The sequence below is a fragment of the Meleagris gallopavo genome, chromosome 1 (genome assembly GCF_905368555.1).
Source record: "Meleagris gallopavo chromosome 1, MGAL_WU_HG_1.1, whole genome shotgun sequence".
In the NCBI taxonomy this organism is placed as follows: Eukaryota; Metazoa; Chordata; class Aves; order Galliformes; family Phasianidae; genus Meleagris; species Meleagris gallopavo.
The window spans coordinates 47,463,637-47,487,784 of NC_139404.1; the positions used below are offsets into that span (position 1 = coordinate 47,463,637).

Below are 24,148 nucleotides of genomic sequence, written 5' to 3' on the forward strand. Positions count from 1 at the left end.
ATTAATTTGGGTACATACTCATAACGAGTGCTACTCACTGGAAACAATTTTTGGTGTTCATGCACACACCCCTAAATCACTGAGTCCTGCACTCTGCTTGCTTCATAAATGAAGGCAGAAAGTTAATAAATAAATAAATAAATAAATAAATAAATAAATAAATGCTTAGTGGCTGTTTTAATGTATACAGTGTGCATCCTTAGAGCAGTCTCTGGAAGGTCACTTCCCACTGAGCCACTCTGTTTCCAGGTGACAGTTTCTCTGAAATACTGCATTCAAAACATCCTGCATGCTGTACGAGGTAAGTGTGGGACAGCCATTTTCCTCCGGTCTGTTGCTGTAGCTTTTTGTTATTCATGCCATGATGCTTGTTTGCATCGAGGATCGCCCATTTCCCTGCATAAGTGACAATGCTACAATACTTTGATACACATGAGTCTGAGAAAATTAACTTGGGGTAACCTCTATGGACTTATGCTCACATATTGCTTGCACTTTGAAGCATCAACAAACCCAGTTTCATGCCTTTATCTCAGACCAGAGAGAAGTGTGAATCTTCTTCTAGGACATGTGTCCAACCAACTAGTTTTATGTTTCTGTTGCCCTTATTTTTTTATGTTTTAATAACCAGTATTTACAAATTAGAAAAGCTTTGTTACATACATTGAACAACATATAAAATATGTAATATATTCAATGTATTATATATTTTATATGTTGTTCAAGACAACACTCCTCTTCACTCAGCCCAATTCTCAGACTGTAGCACCATGGTCATGATGAGCATCACCAGCATAGAGCTGGAGAAGGCCCTCTATTTTCTTTCCTGCATCTGAAATGTTGTTTAAGATTAAGTCACAGGCATTCTGGTCATGCTCGAAAAGATTTTATGTCAATCTAGATCACTGTTACTAATTGGATGGAAGTTAGTCATGCACATCAATTGGGCAACAAAGGTGGCTACTTCAGCTGTGTACATGTGTAAGGTGCCTCCATGGCTGCAAAGATCTGACATCATTCTGACTGGATAAGCGCTTTTTTTCCTTCATGATTTCCTTTCATGAGTGTACAATGCCAGTGACAACATTTCTCTGTTGCTCTGATGCAGCTTCATGACTCTGAAAATCAATCGTCACAACAGGTAAAGCCTACCTCAGTGTCTGCTGGTTGCCCTTACCAGGCTCCTTTTTGTAGCACAAGGCCCCATGTGGCTGTGAGATCAGCTGTTCCAATATGGAGAGCGTGACTGCAACCCTGATGCACATATCAGTATCCAGAGACAGAGGAATGCCCACCAAAATGAAAGGCTCAGGGAGGTATTCATGAATGCTAGCAAGTCCTTCTTTCACTCATGCTGGCATTTAGTTCTTGCTCAGTTGTAGTGATTCCAAGAGGAAAGGTCTGTGTGAGTGATGAGATCTAACAATATAATGGTGAAGTCATTTTCCCCAGCATCTTGTAGCTTGCATATTTTACATAAAGAATTTCTCTGTTGGGCCCTGAAGGCTCTTATTTTTCTCTGTCCTGATCATTCCCTCCCCTTTAGGCACATTCTCCTCACTTTTCTTCACTGTAAGGGAAGGGTCACCGCTCGCTCACTGTGCTTGTTGCTACTCCATCCCACTCTATCTGCATCATAGAAGTAATGTTTTCCAGATTTTGCAGCACACAGACAGGACACTTAAATACATATTATGGGACCCTCCTTGATTGAAGGGATATACTCCATACAGTATATACATACCAATCTCCCATTTGCTGGTTTCCCACCCTCACTGTCGCTGTTCTTCAACCTTTTGTTATTTGTCATGCTAAATCACATCCTGAAGCATGAAAAATGAAAGATGCTATACCCAGAGAAAGTGGTCAATGTAGGGGGGAGAAAAATCCACTTGAAGGTCTCCAATTCAAAGACAACCCCTCTGGCCTGGGGAGTACCTATCCAACAAACCACCAGGAACTAAGTGATCACTTTGATGTGATGTCAGTTACTGTACTTTTTTTCCTGGCCTCTGTCAACAATGGGATATTGGCACAGAGGAAAGTTTCATGTGAATGACTCAGTTCTTACAGTGTTGTGAGCATCAGTCTCTGTCTAGAATCCATGACAAAGGGCAGCAGAATCTCAAGGCTGCCTTCATCACCTTGCCCATTCATTTCTCCCACTCAGGATTCAGGCTGAGGTCACCAACTGCAGAATCACGTTCTACTTTTAAGCCTGTGTTCTTCCTCTATTCCTTGTGAGTTCACAAACTGAGGTGAAGGAGCATAAGCAAGTGTCTCCCTCTGCATCAGGTAATAACTGTCAACCCAGAAGGAAGGAAAAGACAAAAGCACAGAGCTAAAATAATTTTCAAGAATCACCATGTTAAAAGAACAAGCACATCTTGTAAACAAAAAAGATAATAAACTCAAAACTAATTGGTTTTAAGTACAAGAACCCCCTCCTCCTTTTTTTCTTTCTTTTTTTTTTTTTTTCTTTTTTCCCTTACCTTAGTGTCAAATGCAAATAAATGTTTCTGGCCTCATGTAGTGATGCAGCTTACAGCAGGAACCCTTGCAATCTTTTCCATGCACTCAAGCATACCAAAGTCTTTTTCTTCCGAAGAACTAATAGAACAAGCAGCAACTAAACATCTACCTTCACCACCTAGGTTTTGGTATCACTATTTAGCTTAAATCATTTTTGTCTTTTTTTTCTTTCTCTCTCTTCCTGCACCCCCCATCCCTACCTCCTCCCACCAGAAGATGCTTATCTAAATGAACGTGCATTAAATCTGAACACTTACCATAGGAATTACTCAGATGATCTGCAGATCCTCTTCTCAACAGCTGTGTGATGTTGTGACCATGCTTCCTTCCTTTCAGGTACCTCCTATTGCAATTTGGGTAAATCCAAAAACCCAGCTGGCTTTTCTTTGCTTACTGCCTCCATACAGCTGGAGATGGCTGATTTCTGCTCCAATCTGCTCAATGCTGGACCTGTTTGCTGCTCTTTAGGCCAAATGTTAAGTGTTACTGACTTCTAAACTCAGACAGTATGCAAGTGAGGCTTGTTATTCTGCTCCTCATTTCATGCATAAATCAGCCAAAATTTCATTGCTTTTTCAGTGTTAAAAACAGAAAGAAAAACAAAACATCCCGCTAAAAAGCCCTGTGTCAGGAAGGCAAAGATTTACGGCTAATACATTTGACTTTTTCAGACTAGTGTGCATACAGTATGTTGCAGGCAAAATATATGAAATCACAACATACTGGGCCTCGAACACGCCCACACTGTGCACATATCCCTACCTGCCTCTGATGCTCTATTCCTGAGCTCCTAACAGTCTGACAGCAGAAGTGCTCAGTGTCTGCTCTCATTTACTAGCTGTGGGGATGCAGGAGCTCCAGCCCTTCCTACTGGTGTTCCTGTTAGTCTGGGTGACCTCCTAACCAGGGATAGTTCCACTCTGGCAGCAGCACATAGCTTGCACAGCTGGGAAGCACATGCTCTAAAACATAACCTACAGCATAGCACTGAATACCTCTTCAAAACCATTTAGCTGATTTCTAATGGAAGAAAGCCAGCCTATGTTGCTGGCATCCAGGTGCTACCTGATGATACTCGTGCTCTAGAATGGTGACAAAAAGCCTCATCTGGAGTCAGGACCCATTTGATCCCCACACTCCTCAGTAAACCACAGTGTGTGACAGCGCTTGGGCCCTCAGTGGTGGCAAGTGCCCAGGCTGCATTGTGTTTGGGTGGCACTGTCACTGGCTGCCTGACAAAAAAAAAAAAAAAAAAAAAGACAAAAAAACACACTCTGCGTCTTGTCACATCAGCCACCTGGGGTAGCTCCAGCCAGAGAGATCACAAAATCAGAGAACGATTATGGTTGGAAAAAGCCACAAAGATCATCTAGTCCAACCATCAATCCATCACTACCATGCCCACTAAGCCATGTCTTATGGACTATGGACCTGCTCTGTATCTGTGTACGATCTCAAAGTCACCCCTTGACTTGTCAAACATGACTCTGGATGGAGGTGGGGGAGCATCTAGGTCATGTTGTACCCTACTAGCACCAATGTAGCTCTTACCCACAGGGAGCACAGGCACACAGGTAGAAAAGGGTGGAGAGCAGAAAGTGTGCAGAAATGCCAGGGGGTTGTGGGGTGGAAGAGCGGGTTGCTCAGCATTGCTCTGTGTGGGCTGCTTGCTGCTCAGAGCAGTCTGGCTTCAGGGCTGCTGGAGAGACTGCTCTGAAGGGACAGTGGGTGGCACATTTTCTTGGTGGCATTCACTGATATTAAACGTGGGTGGAAGAAAGGCACTGTCAATCCACCTGGAAAGGATTTTTGGGAGAAGCCACAATTGTTCAAGCTTCTGTTAATCTTGTTTACCTGTCACAGACAGCTTGCCTCAAGGCTTGATATTCTCAGTCTCTGGCTGATGGCTACATTCAGAGCATGCCAGGATGGTCCAGAAGACATTTTGTCAAATAGCTTTTAGAAGGTTTTAGAAGTTTAGTTTTAGAAGACCAAAGTACTTTAAGACAGTGGTAATTCTGTTCTTTGGTAGCTGACCAATACAATGTTTCCTTGACTGTCTGTGAAAAAAGTAAAAATGTGTCAAATAGTCAAAAGTGTGTGGGGGAGTCCTTTATGGTATGGAGCATAGCGCATCTTTTCTCCCCATTGCATCAGGGAAAACCTTTGATTCCAGATTTTTTGCTGCTTATTTTCCCTTCCCCATGAAAAGAAATCTCTATTGCCATATCTGTATCTATTTGGACTGTAACTTTTCAGTTCCAAAAGGACACAGCATGATGATGATGAAGGGAGGCCTCAATAAGTGCCCCATCCTTAAACCAAGAGTACAGGGAGGAGTGTACAACATTCCAGGAAGCTGAATCTGCAGGGACAGTCACCCACTGCCCTACCCTCCTTGTCCTGCCCATTGCAGATGCTTAGCTGTACACTGACTTAAAAAGCTCTTGTGGCCTCATTACATTTAGGGATCTTAACAACATCAGCAGCAACATTGATATTATGTAGGCAAAGAACTTCAACGAGTTTGTAGTTCTGTAGGTACCACTTTAAAATTGCTTAGCTAAGGGTTAAAAGCTGTTAAACTGTGCTGGCTGGTTTGTTCACAAGAGTTATTACATTTGTAACTTGCATAAGGGTGAAGTCACTGAGGACAAGTTAGACATGGGTGTAACATTGTAATAAGAGTGTAATCATCATTGCAGGAAGTATTTGTACCTCATTCCCGGGGAACATGTACATGGGAAAGCAGCACATAAGGACCTTTACCTAAATCTCTCTGGAAATTGTTGTTGGAGGAAAGAGAGGGGCCAAATTGTTCAGGTGCACTCAGTGCTGTTCCTCCAGTTGCCTGCAAAGAACTGATCAGAGCATTCTACACTGGTGGTACAGCCATTAACCACGTTTGTGTGGTTAGCTCTCATGCTAACACTTCCTAACAAAGTGACTTGAGAAGAATAACTGCCGTGTTACCTTGCCTTGTTGCACATATATCTAAATATAACCTATAGAGCTCATTTTCTGAGGAACAGGTACTGGCAAGTCCTGAGACAGAGATGGGAATGTCTGATAGCTCTCAGGTGCTGCACCATCCCGTGGCTCACTTCTCCTTCCTTATGCCAGGAGGCCTGAACATGAAAATGCAAAAGTTGGACAGAGATGGGCACCTGGAGGGAAGAGACTTGCAGTGTTCAGATAGCAATCTTGTGCAGGTTTGCGATGTACTGAGATCTGCTGCACTGCCCAGAAGGTGGGAAAAACTGAAGTCATTCAGATGTAGCAGATATTACTCTCTCCAAGAGTATCTCTGGAGATTCTGATGTCATTCTCCTCCTCTTTTAATGAGTGAGGAAGTCTACCTCCCTCCAGTCTCCTCATTGGGAAAACCAAAATGCATGCCAGAGTCAATAGAGTGCCTTCTTGTTGAAGTCTTTCTGTGATGAATGATGACTAAAACACCTAAGATGTCAAAAATAAGATTATTTACTTTTCAGACTTGCTCACCTAGAGATGAAACTGTCATTCTTGCCTTCTTTATAATCCTTCACCACCTTTCTGCCTTGCCTGACTGCGTATCTCTGTTCCTTCTTCCCTATCTGTTCTGACTGTGGACAAAACTCTTTTTCAAACTGTCAAATGTACCTTAGCTTTCCAAAATGTTGGTCCTGCATGTTTTTCTTTCATATGGAGAAGACATGTTCCCAGTATCAATTCTGCACGCTAAAGTTGTTTTCTACCTTCACTGAAGAGCTATTAGAAAAGAAAGGGCAGAGCTTGTCCCTGTGACTTGAAATTTCTGAAGTCATTTCAGTTTCAGAGTGATAAACCGTAACTGTTGCAGATCAGAAGCTGCTCTACATATTATTGGCTGCTTCTGTTGAGAACGTAAGAGGGTAACAAATGCTGGGAGAAAAGCCGAGGGATCCCCCAACTCGTATGGTAACCATTGTAAACACTTCCATTTTAGCTATCACTAAACGTTAATCAAGCCTCTATGGAGCCACAGCTGAAGGATGGAGTATTTAAATCTTCTCAAATAAAGGTGGCTGAAGTGAACAGATATGAATTCAAAATAACAAGAGTGAGCAGGAACAGCTTTCCTGTCATAGGCATGTCACTTGTGATCTACACTTCTCCTCTGTCTTGATGTGTTGTGAATTGTCCCAGTAGGTGCTAATTGTTATCTCCTCAAAGTCCTGCTATGCACTGCCTATGCAATCAAGCCACTACAACATCTTATTCACTGATTTATGGGCACGAGTTAAGAAAAACATTTATTGTTTTACTTCACTTTTGACAGCTCATGAAGATATATCTTCTATATCCACATTCACACTGATATATTTCATTCTTGTGTCCGTATCTAATGTTGCATAATTTTTACAAACAAGATTCTGAAAGCTCCAGTTGGATTTACCCTTCTTTCCATCATCTTCCTGCTGTAGCACCACAGAGTTCAGACGCACTTTTCCTGCGACCTTATATTAGCTTTGTATTTTCCTCTTCTAGGATGCAAATTGTTGAGTTTTTTGGTTTTTTTTTCTTTCTTTTTTAATCTTCATATCATTTAGTTGCGACTTTTGTGCTCGATTAAACCCAATTTTGATGAAAGCAAACGTATTCATGTTATATACATGTTTAGTGTTGACATCATAGAGGGCTGTAAATAAAAAGATGAGGAGGAAGGAGGATTGTATTAACTTAAAACCATATGTTCATATAATCTAAAATCGTGGTTGTTAATATCTGCATGAATTCAATGTTTACATTACAAGCTGGATCTGGTTATGTCAAAAAAAAATGGGAGGGCAAGGTTGATTTGTAATATTTGTGTTATTCTTAAGTAACCATTGAAGTCAACAGATAATATACTTTATAATCAAGTACAGATGCTGAAAAAATTATTCCAGAGCTGCATTCTTGTCAACAGATTTCATTACCTTCAACCAGACATCAGTATTGATTGAATTCTTCCTGGTTCTTAGGGATGAACTATGGCCTACCACTCCCCTAACTGAAACACAGGTTATCACAAAGAGCTCTGGTTCTTGTCAAGAAAACAGTTCCTCCTTACTGTGACTGTGTAAAACGCAGGAGAAAGAATTAAATGGGCTTTTCTTTTTTCATCAAATGGGTTTTCCTGTTGTTCATTTTATCTTTCGTTTTTCCTTACAGAAAGACAAGGAGATACTGCATTGGCTTTATTTAATTTTTTGTCTGTGAAGGACGTTTGTTGTTTTTTTTTTTTTTAAAGTAATTTTGTTTAAAATTTTGTGACTATCATAGAAAATACAACAAGATTATACTCTCTAGGCAGTAAGAGCAGAAGTACATAAGTGCTACATTAGGCCATTCACATCTTAAATGACCAGAGAGACAAAAGTAATATCATTAAATATAACCAGAAGTTTAGAAGGCTGCTTTAGTTTAGAAAGCTGCAGTTCGGTAATACGGGGTACCGGGAGATTGTTTACTGAAATTAGAAACACAACATGGAAAAAAGAAATACTGATCTACTTAATAACTGGTACAGAAATTCACATGAGAAACAAACAAAGGAAAAAAGCACAAGGCAACAGGGGAAGTTTGCCTACCTTCTAGTGAAATTTCAGGAAGACAAAACAAAACAGCTATATCGTTATGAATTCACAGGCAGTAACAAATTGTTTACAGCTCTATAATAAGAGCAATAGGAGGTGGTATGAGACACTATTTCAACAGAGTTTAGCGTTTTAGGAGGTAAAACACATGGCCAAAGGAACCGGTTCTTAATCCATATTCAGAGCTGAGAGGGGAGTTTGTGTTACTTCCTCCTCTTCAAAATCAATTTAAACTGTCAAAATAGCTTTAAATCGTCAGATTTCGATTTTAATCGCAAGAAAACCCTCTAAAGAATAAGATACAGTGGTTGCTGTAAGATTTCTGCAGAAAGAAAATTTTTAATTTGCAATGAAAAACAAAAGTTTCTCTCTTCAGAGGTCTCTCCAGCAGCAGCACACGGGATTTATCGCCTCTCCTTTAACTCAGGACGCGTGTCTGCGGCTGGAAACTCTCCCGAACGCAAGTACCTGCTCTTCTCCTCCCTCACCGAGGAAACGGGGCGATTCGGTGGCAGAAATTCCGAGGAAAATACACTTTTGTTAGTCCAAAGAAACACAAATCGAGCACACCGAAGGGCTCCCCGGCCGTGCAGCGGGGCGGGCTTAGCAACGCACCAATCACCGCGCGGCTCCTCTCTAAAAATACGAGCATCTGACCCGCGCCAGCCCAATTGTGTTCGCCTGCTCCGCGGAGGACTCCGCCGCGATGTCCGAGACCGCTCCCGCCGCCGCCCCCGATGCGCCCGCGCCCGGCGCCAAGGCCGCCGCCAAGAAGCCGAAGAAGGCGGCGGCCGGCGCCAAAGCCCGCAAGCCCGCGGGCCCCAGCGTCACCGAGCTGATCACCAAGGCCGTGTCCGCCTCCAAGGAGCGCAAAGGGCTCTCCCTCGCCGCGCTCAAGAAGGCGCTGGCCGCCGGCGGCTACGACGTGGAGAAGAACAACAGCCGCATCAAGCTGGGGCTCAAGAGCCTCGTCAGCAAGGGCACCCTGGTGCAGACCAAGGGCACCGGCGCCTCCGGCTCCTTTCGGCTCAACAAGAAGCCGGGAGAGGTGAAGGAGAAGGCTCCTAAGAAGCGAGCGGCTGCTGCCAAGCCCAAGAAGCCGGCGGCCAAGAAACCCGCGGCTGCTGCCAAGAAGCCCAAGAAGGCGGCGGCAGTGAAGAAGAGCCCCAAAAAAGCCAAGAAGCCGGCGGCCGCAGCCACCAAGAAGGCGGCCAAGAGCCCTAAGAAGGCCGCGAAGGCCGGTCGCCCCAAGAAGGCTGCCAAGAGCCCGGCCAAGGCAAAGGCGGTGAAGCCTAAAGCTGCTAAGCCCAAGGCGACCAAACCCAAGGCAGCCAAGGCGAAGAAGACGGCAGCCAAGAAGAAATAAGTTATCCCAGAAGAGTCCTGCTCTACCTATTTTGATATCCAACGGCTCTTTTAAGAGCCACCCACACTTTCCCTAAAGGAGCTGAGGCACCGAGGTCGTCAGAAACCTGCAGCACGGATTCAGCAATTCGTAAGTCGTCAGAGGTCAATTGCCTTTTCCCTTCCGATTTCCGAAACCTAATGAGCACGGTATAACGCGGCGGCTTTAGGGAAGTGTAGACTTTGTATCTTTTGCCGAGTAATTGGTCTGACTACCGTGAAGAAATATTTTATAATGATTTGATAAAAATCGGGTGACACTTTTTTAAGAATATATTTTGTAACAGAAGTAATGGATTTTCCAGGCACAAGCTACTACTGAGCCACGTCTAATGTATTGTGTTGGTCCTCTTTAAGGTGTCTCCTTAAATGCTTTTGTGTATTGGGGAAGACGGGAGATTTTTCTTACTGACGCGATAACGGCCCCGAGCTCTCCCATCTCTTTTGTTCCCGCTGAGACATAACAGCAGCTTCTGCTGTTGGAAAAGCCCGCCCTGGCCGAGGATTGGCCACGAGGAGCCCGGCCCGCTGCCCCTTCCCCCCACCCACCGCAGACCCCGCCTTGGGCCCGACGCTTTTGGCTGCGTCGAAGAAAGGAACAGGCGTGGGGGAAGGAGGGGGGGGGAGGGGGCGGGCGGTGACGGGGGCCCCCGGAGCGCATTGGTTTCCTTTAGTGCGGTATACGAACTGAAAGCGTAACGGCGCGCCTCGGGAGAAATTCCTTTGGGAGAATACTTTGGCACGACTTTGTTAACGGAAGCATGGAAAGCGTTGCTACTATTACCCAACAAATAATACTGATAATAAACTTAAAAAAAAAAAAAAAAAAAAAAACAACTAGTACGGCTCGAGTAATTCATACACCTGCACAATTGTATTGTGGATTTCCGAGCTCTCCTGCGATGCTGTGGGTGGCTCTGAAAAGAGCCTTTGGATTATTCTCTCCAGACCGTGCTGCCTCTGCGGTACTCATTTGGCCTTAGCCTTGTGGCTGTCGGTCTTCTTGGGCAGCAGCACAGCCTGGATGTTGGGCAGCACCCCGCCCTGCGCGATGGTGACCTTGCCCAGCAGCTTGTTGAGCTCCTCGTCGTTGCGGATGGCCAGCTGCAGGTGGCGGGGGATGATGCGCGTCTTCTTGTTGTCGCGGGCCGCGTTGCCCGCCAGCTCCAGGATCTCGGCCGTCAGGTACTCCAGCACGGCCGCCAGGTACACCGGGGCGCCGGCGCCCACCCGCTCCGCATAGTTGCCCTTGCGCAGCAGCCGGTGCACGCGGCCCACGGGGAACTGCAGCCCGGCCCGCGACGAGCGCGACTTGGCCTTGGCGCGCGCCTTCCCGCCCTGCTTCCCGCGGCCCGACATCGCAGCGGCTGAAGGTTCGGACCGCAACCACGCGAAGAACGCAGCGCGAGACCGACGGAGCTCGGCTACGCTCTCGCTTAGGCTCCTCGGCTCTGCTCTGATAGGCTGACGTCTGGGTCCGTTCTGGGCAGCCAATGAAAAGGCGAATCGAATTGGAACCAATGAAAAACAGTTATAGGGGAGGAATAGCGTGTGCTCGTGTTCTGACCAATAAAAGAGTGCGAAAGGGATACATCTCATTTGCATAGAGGAGCTATAAATAAAAGGACTACGACCACTTCCTTCCCATTCAGCTTCTCGTTCTCGTGTCAGCGGTTGTCCCTGTCTGACTTCTTTTTGCCGCTATGCCTGAGCCGGCCAAGTCTGCGCCCGCCCCCAAGAAGGGCTCCAAAAAGGCGGTCACCAAGACCCAGAAGAAGGGCGACAAGAAGCGCAAGAAGAGCCGCAAGGAGAGCTACTCGATCTACGTGTACAAGGTGCTGAAGCAGGTGCACCCCGACACGGGCATCTCGTCCAAGGCCATGGGCATCATGAACTCGTTCGTCAACGACATCTTCGAGCGCATCGCCGGCGAGGCGTCGCGCCTGGCGCACTACAACAAGCGCTCGACCATCACGTCGCGGGAGATCCAGACGGCCGTGCGGCTGCTGCTGCCCGGCGAGCTGGCCAAGCACGCGGTGTCGGAGGGCACCAAGGCGGTCACCAAGTACACCAGCTCCAAGTAAGCTGTCTCTGTTTCCTGTACCTGAGTTGCTCTACCTGAGTTGCTCGACCCAAAGGCTCTTTTCAGAGCCACCCACCTTGCCAGAGAAAGAGTTGTAATCCTGTCGGAAAGGAAGTAAATAACGTAGTTGTCAGTACGGCTTTCTTCTTCATATCTGCAAAATCCTTTCTAAAAATCATTTCTGTAAATACCATTACCTTCCAATTTTGTTCCAGAAAATATATGCATTTCTGCTATCTGCAATCTTTGTTTTATTTTTTAATTACAATTTCGTTGTGGTTTTTTTTTTTTTGCTTTTTTTTTTTCTTCTAGGTGAGACTCCGTTCCCTTTCCCCCTCCTCTCCCAAATCTTTGTCTCGTTTGTACACTTACCGTTCGTCACATCCCAATCAATAACTCTCCGTTCGGTTTTAAGAGATGTATTCATGCAAACTGAAGAGACAAAAGCGCTTTTGTAGATCTTACATTCCTGACAGAGATTCGTATCTGTTTTACTGATAATTTAAACTCCATCAACGGTGTTTTAGCTGCAATATCGACATCAGCCGCTTGAGGGTACCTCAGTCCCAACTGTTATAGTTGAAGCGAGGCATGTCCGCGGTGCATGAGAGTGTAAATGAATTTTGTTAATTAGTTTACACTTTCCAATAAACTGTCACTATAGCCCAAGCCTCCGTATTTAAACAACATGTAGTTAATGAAATGGAAATCCTTTCTAACAGTTACTTCAACCATTTTCTTCTGTATATGTGATTTTTTTTCCAGTAACTTGCACAGCTTCTCCTGTTATAGGAGACTATTTCCCCTTGTAAGTGCACAGTGAAGATGGATATTATTTAGTAGCTACTTCACTTTTCCAGTATTTGTAACTCATTAATTTAAGTACTGAGAACTGCAGAAGTAGCCACTGGGGGCTGACCTGTTAAAGGACACAGAATCACACAGAATGGCCTGGCTTGGAAGGAACCTCAAGGATCATAAATTCCACCCCCCTGCCACATGCAGGGCCACCACCCTCCACATTTAATACTAGACCACGCTGCCTAGGGCCCCATCCAACCTGGCCTTGAACACCTCTAGGTATGGGGCATCCACAGCCTCTCTGGGCAGCCTGTTCCAGTACCTCACCACTCTCTCTGTAAAGAACTTCCCCCTGACATCCAACCTAAATCTTCCCTCCCTCAACTTAAAACCATTTCCCCTTGTCCTGCTGTTATCTACCCTTTCAAAGAGTTGACTCTCCTCCTGTTTGTAGGCTCCCTTTAGGTACTGAGTTATCAGCCCTGAAGTCTTTCATCCAAGCCCTTGGTTTTCCAAATATCTACCACATTCTTTGGTAATTAGATATTGCTGCAAATGCAGAACTGAGCTGTTAATACCATCTCCCAAAATGCATCTGAATAACCCTTATCTCCAAGCATTATGCTATGGCTTCAGCAACACTTGGTTCATCAAGAACCACAGAACGGCTGGACTCGAGCTTTCCAGTACTGACTGCTTGTGGTGTTTCAGTACTGGTACAGAGACAGTCACTAAATCTTCATTACTTTAGTCACTGATTTATCAACATCCATTTCAGCTTGAGGATGCTGTGGGAGGTCTCTGTTTTGATTTCTGGTCAATGATACTGAGATCCATCCTTCCTTCTCCCCGTCCTCTTGCAGTTTCAAATTGCACTTTGAGATCTGCTCTCAAAGTATCTTAGAGCAAAGTCAAACAACTTTCACTTTCTGCACCTCCTCATACACTATACACAGTACTTTAAAAGATGAATAAATACAGTGCACTTCAACCTCCAAGTTCTTAGATAATGTAATATGCAGGGGGTGTAGAGAGGGAATCTAGAAAATATTTAAAAATACTCATACTTTAAAAGTGGTGATGCTCATTGGAACCATTTTCCAGAAGCTATTATGCTTAGCAATGTGTTATGTAAAATTCAGTTTCAGCTGTGTTGGCCTAAAAAATTTATATAATTTTATATATTTATATATATTATTTATTTATATATTTATTTATATTATTTTATATATAAAGGTGCATTCTATCCCCCCCAGCTCAGGAACGCACAAGTGTTATCCCAGCCCTTCTTGTATTTGCGTGCTGGGTGCTTCATTTGTGGAGCTTTCACATATATTGGGTTGGACAATCTTAAAGGTCCCTTCTAACCCAAACCATTTTATGATTCTATGAAATTCCAGGTAATCTTCCTCTCTTGTAGGCTGTTTCAATATGTGCATTTCTTACTCAAATCCTAAAAGTCATCAGCACAGAAACTATTGATTATAATTTCTCCTTCCAATCTCAGTATAATATTCCAGTGTGGGTACAATCTCAGATACTGCTGTGCTGTGAACACACACACCATCAGATCTGACTTAGCACCATCACTGCTTCATCTCTTGGTGCTGAGATCCCAGTCACTGCAGTGACAAAACCAAGTACCATCAAAAATATTGTGTGCTTGCTTTTTTTTTTTTTTTAACCAGTAATAACAGCAGAAAGAATTAGACTCAGCAAGAGTAGCAAGCAGTTTTATCTCACAGGATGACAAACATTTGGAATTAATGAAAACACCGCCATGAATATAAAAATCACACACTAGTGCATTATACCATCTGTTATATTCTTTAAAGTTCTTTACTATTAAATCCAAAGCAGTTTCCATTGTCTTCTGTAACACGTTCTACTCAGAGTACACTTCCTAGGAACCAGAGAGTGGAACAAAGTTCACATAAATCATCCTGGAAAATGCTATAAAGCACAGCCTTCAAGAAGGCCATTGATACTGTATTTTGTGTGCTGTCAGTTCCTACTTTGAAAAATCTCCCTTCATTCTCATGAACAGAAACACACGGTAGGTTTATTTTTGTTTATATGAACACATTTGTCATTTTAATCACTCAATCACACTGTGTTTTGTGCCTGTAATGTGTTATCAACCATAAGGTATAGCAAAGAACGATCCATGCAGTTAAAAAACTGCCATTATCTTATTTTTCTTTTCAATAGCCTGAGTCAAGCAGTTTTGGAAAGATGTTACTTACCTAGCTATTCATGCAGTACATTTTATATTTGTCAGTCACTTATGAATTAAACAAAATGAAACAAAACCACACAGTCTGTTCTTTGCAAAAATGAAATACAGCATCAGGGTGAACAAGTAGTAACTGCTGCTCTGCTTAACTGACAACACTGGAAGAAGATTCAGATATTAAAAACAGAATGATAAGCCAAAGATCTGACTAAGAAACTGAACAAAACAGACACTTCTGTAACTACTTTATACTGCTTTCTGGTTGGTTTGACTCAATATTTGCTCACTCACTTCTCAGCTCACACTATTTTCCAAGTTGCCAGATACTATTTATTATTAAATGCAGTGCAAATTATTCAGATTATTGCTATGTTAAGCAACTCTCATCTTTATTTTCCAGTTTGATTACAAAAGAGTACATTTAAAAATAATCTGCATTGTGAAAGTATAAATAGGAGGAGGAGGGAATCCCACTGGAAAAGCCCTTCTCCCTGCCCAGCTCACACACGGGATAGGAGAAGAAACATGACAAAGCACAGCAGCAGCCAGTTCCCTCAGGACTGGGTCACAGAACCAGAGGCCTACACAGCTGCAAAGCACCCTCTCTGGAACTCATCAGGTGCAGTACTTCTTATTTTATTAGTTTTTAATATATTTTTGGTGGCTGCAAGTAACTTGCCATACTTTGTGGCCCTTCCTGATGCCACTCTCAGAGTAGTTTCAAAAATATTTACTCATGATGTTGACCTTTAACCAAAAAGTGAATTCCATTTCCTTTTAACACAAATGCTCTGGTAGCACTTCTGCACATGTACTCATTTTAAAACGGGAGAGAGCAAGGAGTTTATATATGAGAGGAGTAGCAGGACAGCTCAGAATTCTCATCACCAGCAGAATTCACAACTGTTTGTACCAGTGTTTTGTCACGTGTAGATTTTAGTCTTGAAAAACTCGAACAGTCCCAATAAGGAAAGAAGCAAAGGCCATGGAGTTATGGATGAACTCTGAACTTCAGAGAGAGGAGGAGAAAGGAGAACCTCTGCTACTGTTGTACAGCATCAGAGATGTGAAGAAAATCACACCTCTCCTGTGTGCGCTGCACCCACTGCTGCTCATTTGGCAGCAAGCTGCAGCTGCAGCTCCCCCAACAGGCTCAGCTGTGAGACAGTTTCTTCACCTCTTACCCTTGGGACACAGCAAGACTTGCTTTTTTAAGTCACTCTGCAGACACACACACAAAAGAGGACATTACTATAGGAATGACATATCAAGTCTTCCTATGTTTTATTTTTTTTTTTAATAGGCTGCTCTATTATCTCTATTATTTGCTCCCAACACACAACCACCCAACTCAGCATCATAGCAAACAGGCTGAGCTGGCTCAGAGAACTTCATTTGTCCACACCATTTTCATACTCAAACTTTCAGGCTCTGCTGTTTGAAATCACTGATACAAAACCCCCAGAAGCAAACTCATCACGTGGGTGTCACACAATTTCAGTTCCCGCAGGAAAGAACAGAGGCTGATGCAGCTCAAGTCCCACAGGATTTCCTCATGTCATGCAAAGCCTCGTGGAAGAAATAATATAAATTCTCTTCAGCTTTAGAATAGCAAACTTTGACTGTAAATTATGAACTAAGAAAAAATAATCGTAAAAAGCAATTATTGAGGTATCCTAAAAGGCTAACAGAATCAACCAGAAAGATTCACTCGAAAGACAGCCTCACGGAGGCAGACAGATCTATAGCAGCTCTTAAGTACCGCAGGTAGGAACGAAAACCCCGCAGCCCACTCTGCCAGGAAGCACCGCCCCTTCTGCCCGATTGAGAGCAGCGCAGCGTCCCGAGGACGGCGATACAACTCCGCCTGAGCGGCCACTGTCGACAGCAGACTGGGCGCATAGCGCAGCGTTACTGCGCCGCCTCTACAGGCGAGGTGAGCTGCGTGCGGCTTTGCATCAGAGCCGGGGGACGTTTGGAAAGGGCTGCACGCTAAACGTTAGGCATAAAAATTACACGCGTCCCATCAACGCTCACCGGAAAAATTAAAACTAGAAAAAGTGTATCAACTCTCTTAAAAAGAAGTGGGTGGCTCTGAAAAGAGCCTTTTTGTGCTTGTTTATGGATTTGTCTTAAGTCGCATTCACTTAGTCTTAGCCTTGTGGCTGTCGGTCTTCTTGGGCAGCAGCACAGCCTGGATGTTGGGCAGCACCCCGCCCTGCGCGATGGTGACCTTGCCCAGCAGCTTGTTGAGCTCCTCGTCGTTGCGGATGGCCAGCTGCAGGTGGCGGGGGATGATGCGCGTCTTCTTGTTGTCGCGGGCCGCGTTGCCCGCCAGCTCCAGGATCTCGGCCGTCAGGTACTCCAGCACGGCCGCCAGGTACACCGGGGCGCCGGCGCCCACCCGCTCCGCGTAGTTGCCCTTGCGCAGCAGCCGGTGCACGCGGCCCACGGGGAACTGCAGCCCGGCCCGCGACGAGCGCGACTTGGCCTTGGCGCGCGCCTTCCCGCCCTGCTTCCCGCGGCCCGACATCGTCGATCAGTCGCTCCGACGAAGGAATCAACAGCTCGCAGCAAAGTGCTCGCCGGCCGCGCCCGCCGCTTATATTCAGTTCGGGCGGAGCGGAGGCGCGCCGTCTGATAGGCTGAGCGGGAGGCGCAATGCGTGCAACCAATGGGCGAGCGAATCGAAGGGCAGCCAATGGTGGAGCGCGTGCAATGGTGACGTCACAAGGCAGCACTTACAGCCAATGGCAACGCGACGCTGCGGAGCTGCTGCTTTGCATAGCGCCGCTATAAAAGCGGCTCCCGCGGTCTGCTGCTTCACATCGCTCCCCGCGAGTGTTCTAGCTGGGTGTTGTTTGTGAGTGCTTGTTTGGTGTTCAGTATGCCTGAGCCGGCCAAGTCTGCGCCTGCCCCCAAGAAGGGCTCCAAAAAGGCGGTCACCAAGACCCAGAAGAAGGGCGACAAGAAGCGCAAGAAGAGCCGCAAGGAGAGCTACTCGATCTACGTGTACAAGGTGCTGAAGCAGGTGCACCCCGACACGGGCATCTCGTCCAAGGCCATGGGCATCATGAACTCGTTCGTCAACGACATCTTCGAGCGCATCGCCGGCGAGGCGTCGCGCCTGGCGCACTACAACAAGCGCTCGACCATCACGTCGCGGGAGATCCAGACGGCCGTGCGGCTGCTGCTGCCCGGCGAGCTGGCCAAGCACGCGGTGTCGGAGGGCACCAAGGCAGTCACCAAGTACACCAGCTCCAAGTAGAGTGGTCCTGATTCTTACTTTGAACCCAAAGGCTCTTTTCAGAGCCACCCACTCATTCAATGAAAGAGCTTTAATTACTGTGTTTTATTGTTAAGCGTCTTCTCTGTTAATCTACTGAATTTTTTTTATTGTATTCGCTACACTGTTATCTTTGATTTTATTGCTCATGTAACTAATGAGTCTCCGAGTTTCCTGAGCTTTTACTTCTTATGTCAGGTTATAAATCTGTTTTTAAAGGGGAAAAAAGCCGCCTGAACGAAATAAGCTGGTCTGGATAAACGTTTTGCAGGCTAGATCTGGTGTTTATTGGTGTTAGTAAAGTTTCAATGGATCAGGCCATTGACGAAGCTTTTCAAATGCAAGCCGTTATATCTCAATAGAGGTACTGTGGCCGCGGCGGTCGCTGTACCGGCGCGTTATCCGCGGCCCAGGGGCTGTGTCACAACCTGCGTGTAGCGAGCTGATCCGAATGTCGCTGTCCATTGGCTAGAGAGACGGAGGTCCGCTCCCTGGCCCTGACGTCACTGAGTGCCGGGAGGAACCCGAGTTGGGGGCGGGGGAGGTTCTGTATGGAAGCGGCCGGAGAAGGCGGTGCTGAGACGTGGGTGTCCCCGCGCGGAGCGGAGCTGCCTGCTCGGGCAGCGCCTTTCTGAGCCGAAAGCCCTTCTCCCAGCCCGCACGCGGGGCACGTTACCCAGCAGGTGATTTTCTCCCACATCCGTCACTTTACACGTTCTCAGACTGCGCAGGAAAGATGCTTGTCGCCTAATTAAGATGAGTGCACAGTAGTTAGCACTCGTTGATTTTCCTGCGTGATCCTTAACGGTACCAGAGCAGCTTCATAGGAGTTAATCATGATGTTCAAAAATAACGGTGTGAATGACTTGGCATGAGATGGAGATCAAGGATGAAAGCCCTTCCTCTCCTCAGTACTTTGACCACCATTACCTGATAACTGGCAGTAAATGCGGGGCCTTCAGGAGTTACTGCAAAATCCTCTGTCTGAGGAAGGTTGTTATTCCTAGATAAGCGGGCCATCTGGATCCTGCAAGCAGTGTCTCAACATTCCACAAGTTTTGAGGGGGTACACTATACCTTGCTAGGGTTGATAACGAGGTCAAAGTGGTAATGAGAAACTTAGTCAACAGCCATATTTTTTTGTAAATAAGTTCTTGACTGTATATAGGACCTGGACTTTGTAATATGCAACCTTTTGTCTAGATAGCAACTCCCAGTGGAATCTCATGACACTAAAAACCCCTTGCAAGAACCCCATATTTACATAGCACGTGCATGGCATTAGATTTTAATATGATATATTAGATTTTAATACGTATATCAATTCTCAGAATAGGTGTGAAATTTGGGGAAGTTGTATGGATATTCACGTTTGAGTGTATTTAATGTGTGCTTCTGCTCATGCGCTTGAATGTGAGGAGCAGTGATCCTCTATGAACCTACTGCTGCTATAAAGTAATGTCAACTTTCTAACCTGTCATTTGGGTTAGCGATTTTCATCCCCAGATTTTGGTGACAATTTTTCACTGTTACAAACAAATATTTTACCAATCAGCTTAACCCTATTGCTTGCATATGATCCATACCCTTAGGATTATTGTTATTATCATAATCATTGTTATCATTATTAATAAGGAGAATTAAGAAGAAATGTAAACCCTCTTCTCGTTGGAGGTATGCAATTGTGCCCTTTCTGCCAGTTATTATTTACCAAATGTTCCCAGTAGACATCAGTGTGTATTACTTATTGACTAGGAAAGAAAGCTAAAGGAAAGATGGTGCGAAACAGCTAGAATTCACACCAGAAGGTTCAATGAATAAATACCAGGAAGTATAAACCAATTTTCCTTTGGGTGTTCCTTATAGAACTTCACCTGGCAGTCACAAGCCCAAGAAAACAAGAACGTACGAGCCACCGAGATGTGCCTTTGTCCATATGTTATGTTTAAGTGGATGGAAATCTCAGAAGGAAGCTGAACTCGCTCCTCAGCGGGGGTCTATCAATCTGATGTCAGAGGACAAGGGAATTTAGCTGAGACAAAGAAAAAAAATCACGCCACCGAAAGCAATGGTTTTAGCACCCTTTTGTTCTCCCAAACCACAGCCTTCCTGCAGGAGCAGTTCACAGAGACGCCCTCACTGTGCATCGCCCTGAACTGTCTGCGTTTTCAGATCCTATCAGAGAATCGGTTCCCTGAACACCAACTGATCTTTGGAAGATGATTCTGAGGCTCTGGTTCCACGGAATGGAAAATCCGGCCTTGGCCCTGCAATACAGAGCAAAGATTTCACTCCCAGTCTGGTTGTAGGTCTGCATCAGAACAGTCTCTGTTTCCACAAGGAAAATATGCTTTCTCACTAGGAAAACATCCCACAAACTAGGCCCTTCTTCCTTCCTTCCATGATATGCCTACTGCTGGGATAATATCAGGGCAGGTTCCCCTTGAGCCCTCCTTGAAGATGACCTGTTGCTTACTTGGAGTGACCCACTTCAGGATTGCTGCTTGGATGAATATTGACTGCAAAGTGTAATCAGAAGTGCCTTTCAGCCTCTTTTGTCTTTGCTTTCTCTTTCTTTCACCAATCCTCCCCTCCCATCCACCTCATCAATCTGATTGTGCCTCCTGCTCATGTTTACAATAATCTACACCCAGCACTCTCCCACTGCCACCCCTCTTCCTGGGAAAGGATCATTTGTTCCTTATGGCACAACAAGCAATGCCTGATGTTATTGAACATGTAACATCCATCTCCTTCCTGCCTCATCAAACACCTGCTTTCTGTCCCTGTGTTGTAGTTCTGAGTTATAGCAACTCAGTCAAGAATTGTGCTGAACTTCATCATAGTAGGCCTAGAAAGACAGGAGAAGCTTGTAGCAGATATTAAGAACCAGAGAAAACATTTCATCATTTCTTTGTCCAGCTGAATAAAGAGCAGATACCATTCTCCACATCCTGCTCCAATTGTCTGTATGCAGTCACACAGGTGTAGATCTACACCAGCAATAAAAGGATGGACATGAGAGAGAGAGGCAGAAGTGATATGGTGGTGTAAATTGGTGATATCTTAAGGATAAACCAAAATACTGAGGGATTGGGAATCAAAACTGAGCCGCGCTGAGTACCTGCCTCAAGTACCCAAACATCAACAGGATGGTTGGCAAAATCCTGTCAGAAAGTGGAGTTCTTGTGGCCCCACATATTCTGCTACAGTGGTCCTATCAGGTAAGGCAGACAGTGAGAAATCTGAGCCATGTTAAGAGAAAGCATCACATAAACTACAAATGCCCCACTGATCTTGCTGGTACCACTACCACAACCTCCTTCTGAAATGCATGGGTTTCCCAACCCTAAAATGTCTGGAAAGGACACATGCATACCAGCTTTTCAGTGTCTCATCTCCAGGGCTGACTTTGCAGTGTTCTGCTGTTCATCCAGCACAGCCTACAAGGAGGAAGGGCAGCTATGATGTCTTCCCATCCTGAAGCACTGCAGCTGGTGGCACTCTTCCCATCTGCGCAGCACTTTTTTCCAAGAATGATTATTTCCTAGCGGGCATGTAAGTAGCAGCTCAACCACCCCACCTCTCTGCACTGCCAACAGATGTAGGAGACCATGCAGAACAGTTCAGTTCTCAACAAGGTGTGTTACTGCACAACTGACACTTCATATTTAACCCTGATACAATCCATACCCACTTTGCCACATCTACCAGGCAGAAGTCGAAGATAGCATTTTGTTCTCATAGTCTTCAGGAGCAAATGAAAGCTTGACCACACAGCATGGCACGTTTACTGAGGCTGTTTGTGGACCAGGAGAGTGTCTTCCCTGAGCAGACCCACAGGGGAAGGAGCTGCTGTCTGCAGGGTGAGCAGCAACAGTCCCGGCATGAGGTGCCAAGAGGTTTCCAATTACATGTGCAACTTGTGCTGCAGCAAATAAACTATCTTGTTAATGTGCCATTGGAAAGTGGCATTTCACAGAATCACAAAATCATTAAGTTTGGAAAGACCTCTAAGACAAGTCTGACCATCAACCCTTCCCTACTGTGCCAGGTAAGCCATGTTCCTGTTAGAGCATGTGACTTAAGGGCAGAAAATGCAAATCTGTGTTTGAAGTTCTGTTCATGTTTACCAAAAATAATCCTGAACATTTGTCTGAATGCCTGGAAATATTCAGTGTACTGCATCTCAGTGATACACAGAGTTTCCATTCTACATTTTCTCCTGGTCTCCAAAGTGCTGTACACATTTTTCAGACATATCATATGCTGTGTCTCCTCCTGTGACCCTCTCAGCTTATTAAATGAGTGAGGTAAGTGGAGAGAAAGAGTGATGAATGGCTATTTCCTCTCTACCTGAATCCACATTCTCTATAGGCAAAATCTCTTTTTAGTAAAGCATAATAATACAGCATATATAAATTAATCAGTACAATAACATTTTTGTACGTGTTGTATTTATGTGATATTGAAGCATTAAATACTGAACATGAAACTTTACACTGACTGATTGATCTGAACTGATTCTTGGAATTACACCTTAGCTGAGTTTGAGAGCCTTTAAAAACTAAATGGACTGGAATGAGAAAGGAGCTATTTCTGTTCTGTTTTGCATCAAACTAAAACTGAATATTTGAATCTGGAATTTTTTTTCAAGGAAATAATTTTAGGAACATTAAAGGAGTCTATATGGATATTTCTGACTAAATAATGTAAGTTTTCTGCCTGATGTCTACTATGCATCTGACTGTAGATTTCTTAGAAAAAGATATTAGTGATCTATATGGGAACTTAAAAGATCTATAATACTAAACACCTCTTATTATGAGGAAGAGACCTATACTGGAGACTTAGCTGTAAGCAGTAGTAACTCTTCCCAACTGAGAAATAGATTTTTTCTCTTTCGTGTAACAAATTGTTATTACTTAGAACACCATCAAAAATTCATTTTTAAAAAACTGCCTCTACCCATGACAGAAGATGATCCCAGAGATCATCCAAAGTTGAGAAGATTTGCATTACCATGAGTAACTTCATGACTTCATTTATTTATTTTTTTATATCTGGAGCACAGAGAAGTGAGAATTGACCGAACAGAATATCACACATAAGAAGTGTGAATGAAATACAGCATCGATACAGATGGTAGCTCTAAATAACCTCATCTCCTTCTCTTGTTACACTTTCACATGTGATGCTATTCTGTTGTTTGTCTTATGCAGACAAAAGCCACTCCAGGACACAACCACATCTCTTGGTAGTTTCTCACACTTTAATTGTACCCAAGTTATGGTAAATCAGTGCTGCTGGCAAAATCCTTAGACTGTCTTCACTACTGCCATAACTTCACAAGAGTTTGTGTGCTGTATCACTGCAGGAAATGCAGAAGAAAAAAAAACCCAAATGACTGCATTTTCATAACAGGAAATAATCCCTCGGGTCTCCTGTCCTTTCCCACATTGTCCCACTGCATATTCCTGAACAATTAACTCTACTACCCGACCTATCCCAAGAAAATAATTTTATACATATTCAATTTATCCCACATCACAAAATCCTACCTTGGTAAAATGAAACCCTTCTCCCCCCCACACTGTCTTCCCCCTGGTTGTTCTGATCTGCCACCAACAGCTCAAACATGAGCTCATCTGTGACTGTGCGTGTGTACATTATGCCACTCTCTGACCTTCTACCAGGGGAAAAGAAATGCAAGACAGCAGGAAAGAGCAAGGCTCTGTCTCAGAAATCTGAATGAGCCAAGAAACGAATTGTCTGCCATGGCCTCATTTCTTTGTTTAGGCAGTTTCTTCAGTGACATACAAAAGGTTAAAAAATGAAACCTGCTGCCAGTAGGATGAATGCTGAGAGCAGGAGACACTGAAGTTGCTGAAGTTGTAAGTTATGTCCTCTCGCGTGAGGCCCCAGAGCACAAAATAACCTACTGCTGCATCCTGTCCTCACACCTTCGTTGCGCTCATGGTCTCTTCTGCAACAGCATTTAAGAACTGGAAGGCAAAGTTGGCTCTATTTTCTGTTTTCATCAGGATCTCACAGCCTCTCATCAGATCCTATATGGATGGATCCCATCTGGATCTTATTTCTACATGTCTCACCAGAGGAAAAAAAAAAAAAAAAAGTGCTGTAAGATGGGAGACTGTAGCTCTGCTCTGCTTTACATATTCAATGTCTTGTTTAATGTTTTCCTG

The 24,148-nt window shown here is 44.6% G+C and overlaps 5 protein-coding genes across 7 annotated transcripts; 3 read left to right on the forward strand and 2 right to left on the reverse strand.

Moving 5' to 3' along the window:
- Positions 1-6,779: 6,779 nt before the first annotated feature.
- Positions 6,780-11,141, reverse strand: LOC116216799 (histone H2A-IV-like). Of its 3 annotated transcripts, none has more exons than XM_085224568.1 (2): positions 8,621-11,141; positions 6,780-7,192 (listed from the first exon to the last, which is right to left on the reverse strand). In XM_085224568.1, exon 1 carries the CDS (start codon positions 11,139-11,141, stop codon positions 10,506-10,508), a length of 636 nt encoding a protein of 211 aa, XP_085080694.1. In that variant the 3' UTR covers positions 6,780-7,192; positions 8,621-10,505. The 3 variants fall into 3 exon arrangements, with proteins under 3 accessions (XP_085080694.1, XP_085080673.1, XP_085080684.1); XM_085224547.1 differs by having other exon boundaries at positions 8,601-11,141; XM_085224558.1 differs by having other exon boundaries at positions 8,127-11,141.
- Positions 8,839-9,851, forward strand: LOC104911227 (histone H1.01). The gene has a single exon (XM_010711872.3). The coding sequence runs from the start codon at positions 8,839-8,841 to the stop codon at positions 9,496-9,498; it is 660 nt and encodes a 219-aa protein (XP_010710174.2). The 3' UTR covers positions 9,499-9,851.
- Positions 11,142-11,239: 98 nt separating the features above from the next.
- Positions 11,240-11,862, forward strand: LOC100543905 (histone H2B 1/2/3/4/6). Its single transcript, XM_003202211.4, has one exon. It carries the CDS (start codon positions 11,240-11,242, stop codon positions 11,618-11,620), a length of 381 nt encoding a protein of 126 aa, XP_003202259.1. The 3' UTR covers positions 11,621-11,862.
- A 4,054-nt stretch (positions 11,863-15,916) lies between these two features.
- LOC104916647 (histone H2A-like) lies at positions 15,917-17,261 on the reverse strand. Its single transcript, XM_010727667.4, has one exon. The coding sequence runs from the start codon at positions 17,187-17,189 to the stop codon at positions 16,800-16,802; it is 390 nt and encodes a 129-aa protein (XP_010725969.2). The 5' UTR covers positions 17,190-17,261; the 3' UTR covers positions 15,917-16,799.
- A 249-nt stretch (positions 17,262-17,510) lies between these two features.
- On the forward strand, positions 17,511-18,006 carry LOC100540050 (histone H2B 1/2/3/4/6). Its single transcript, XM_010709804.4, has one exon. The coding sequence runs from the start codon at positions 17,544-17,546 to the stop codon at positions 17,922-17,924; it is 381 nt and encodes a 126-aa protein (XP_010708106.1). The 5' UTR covers positions 17,511-17,543; the 3' UTR covers positions 17,925-18,006.
- The last annotated feature ends 6,142 nt before the right edge of the window (positions 18,007-24,148 follow it).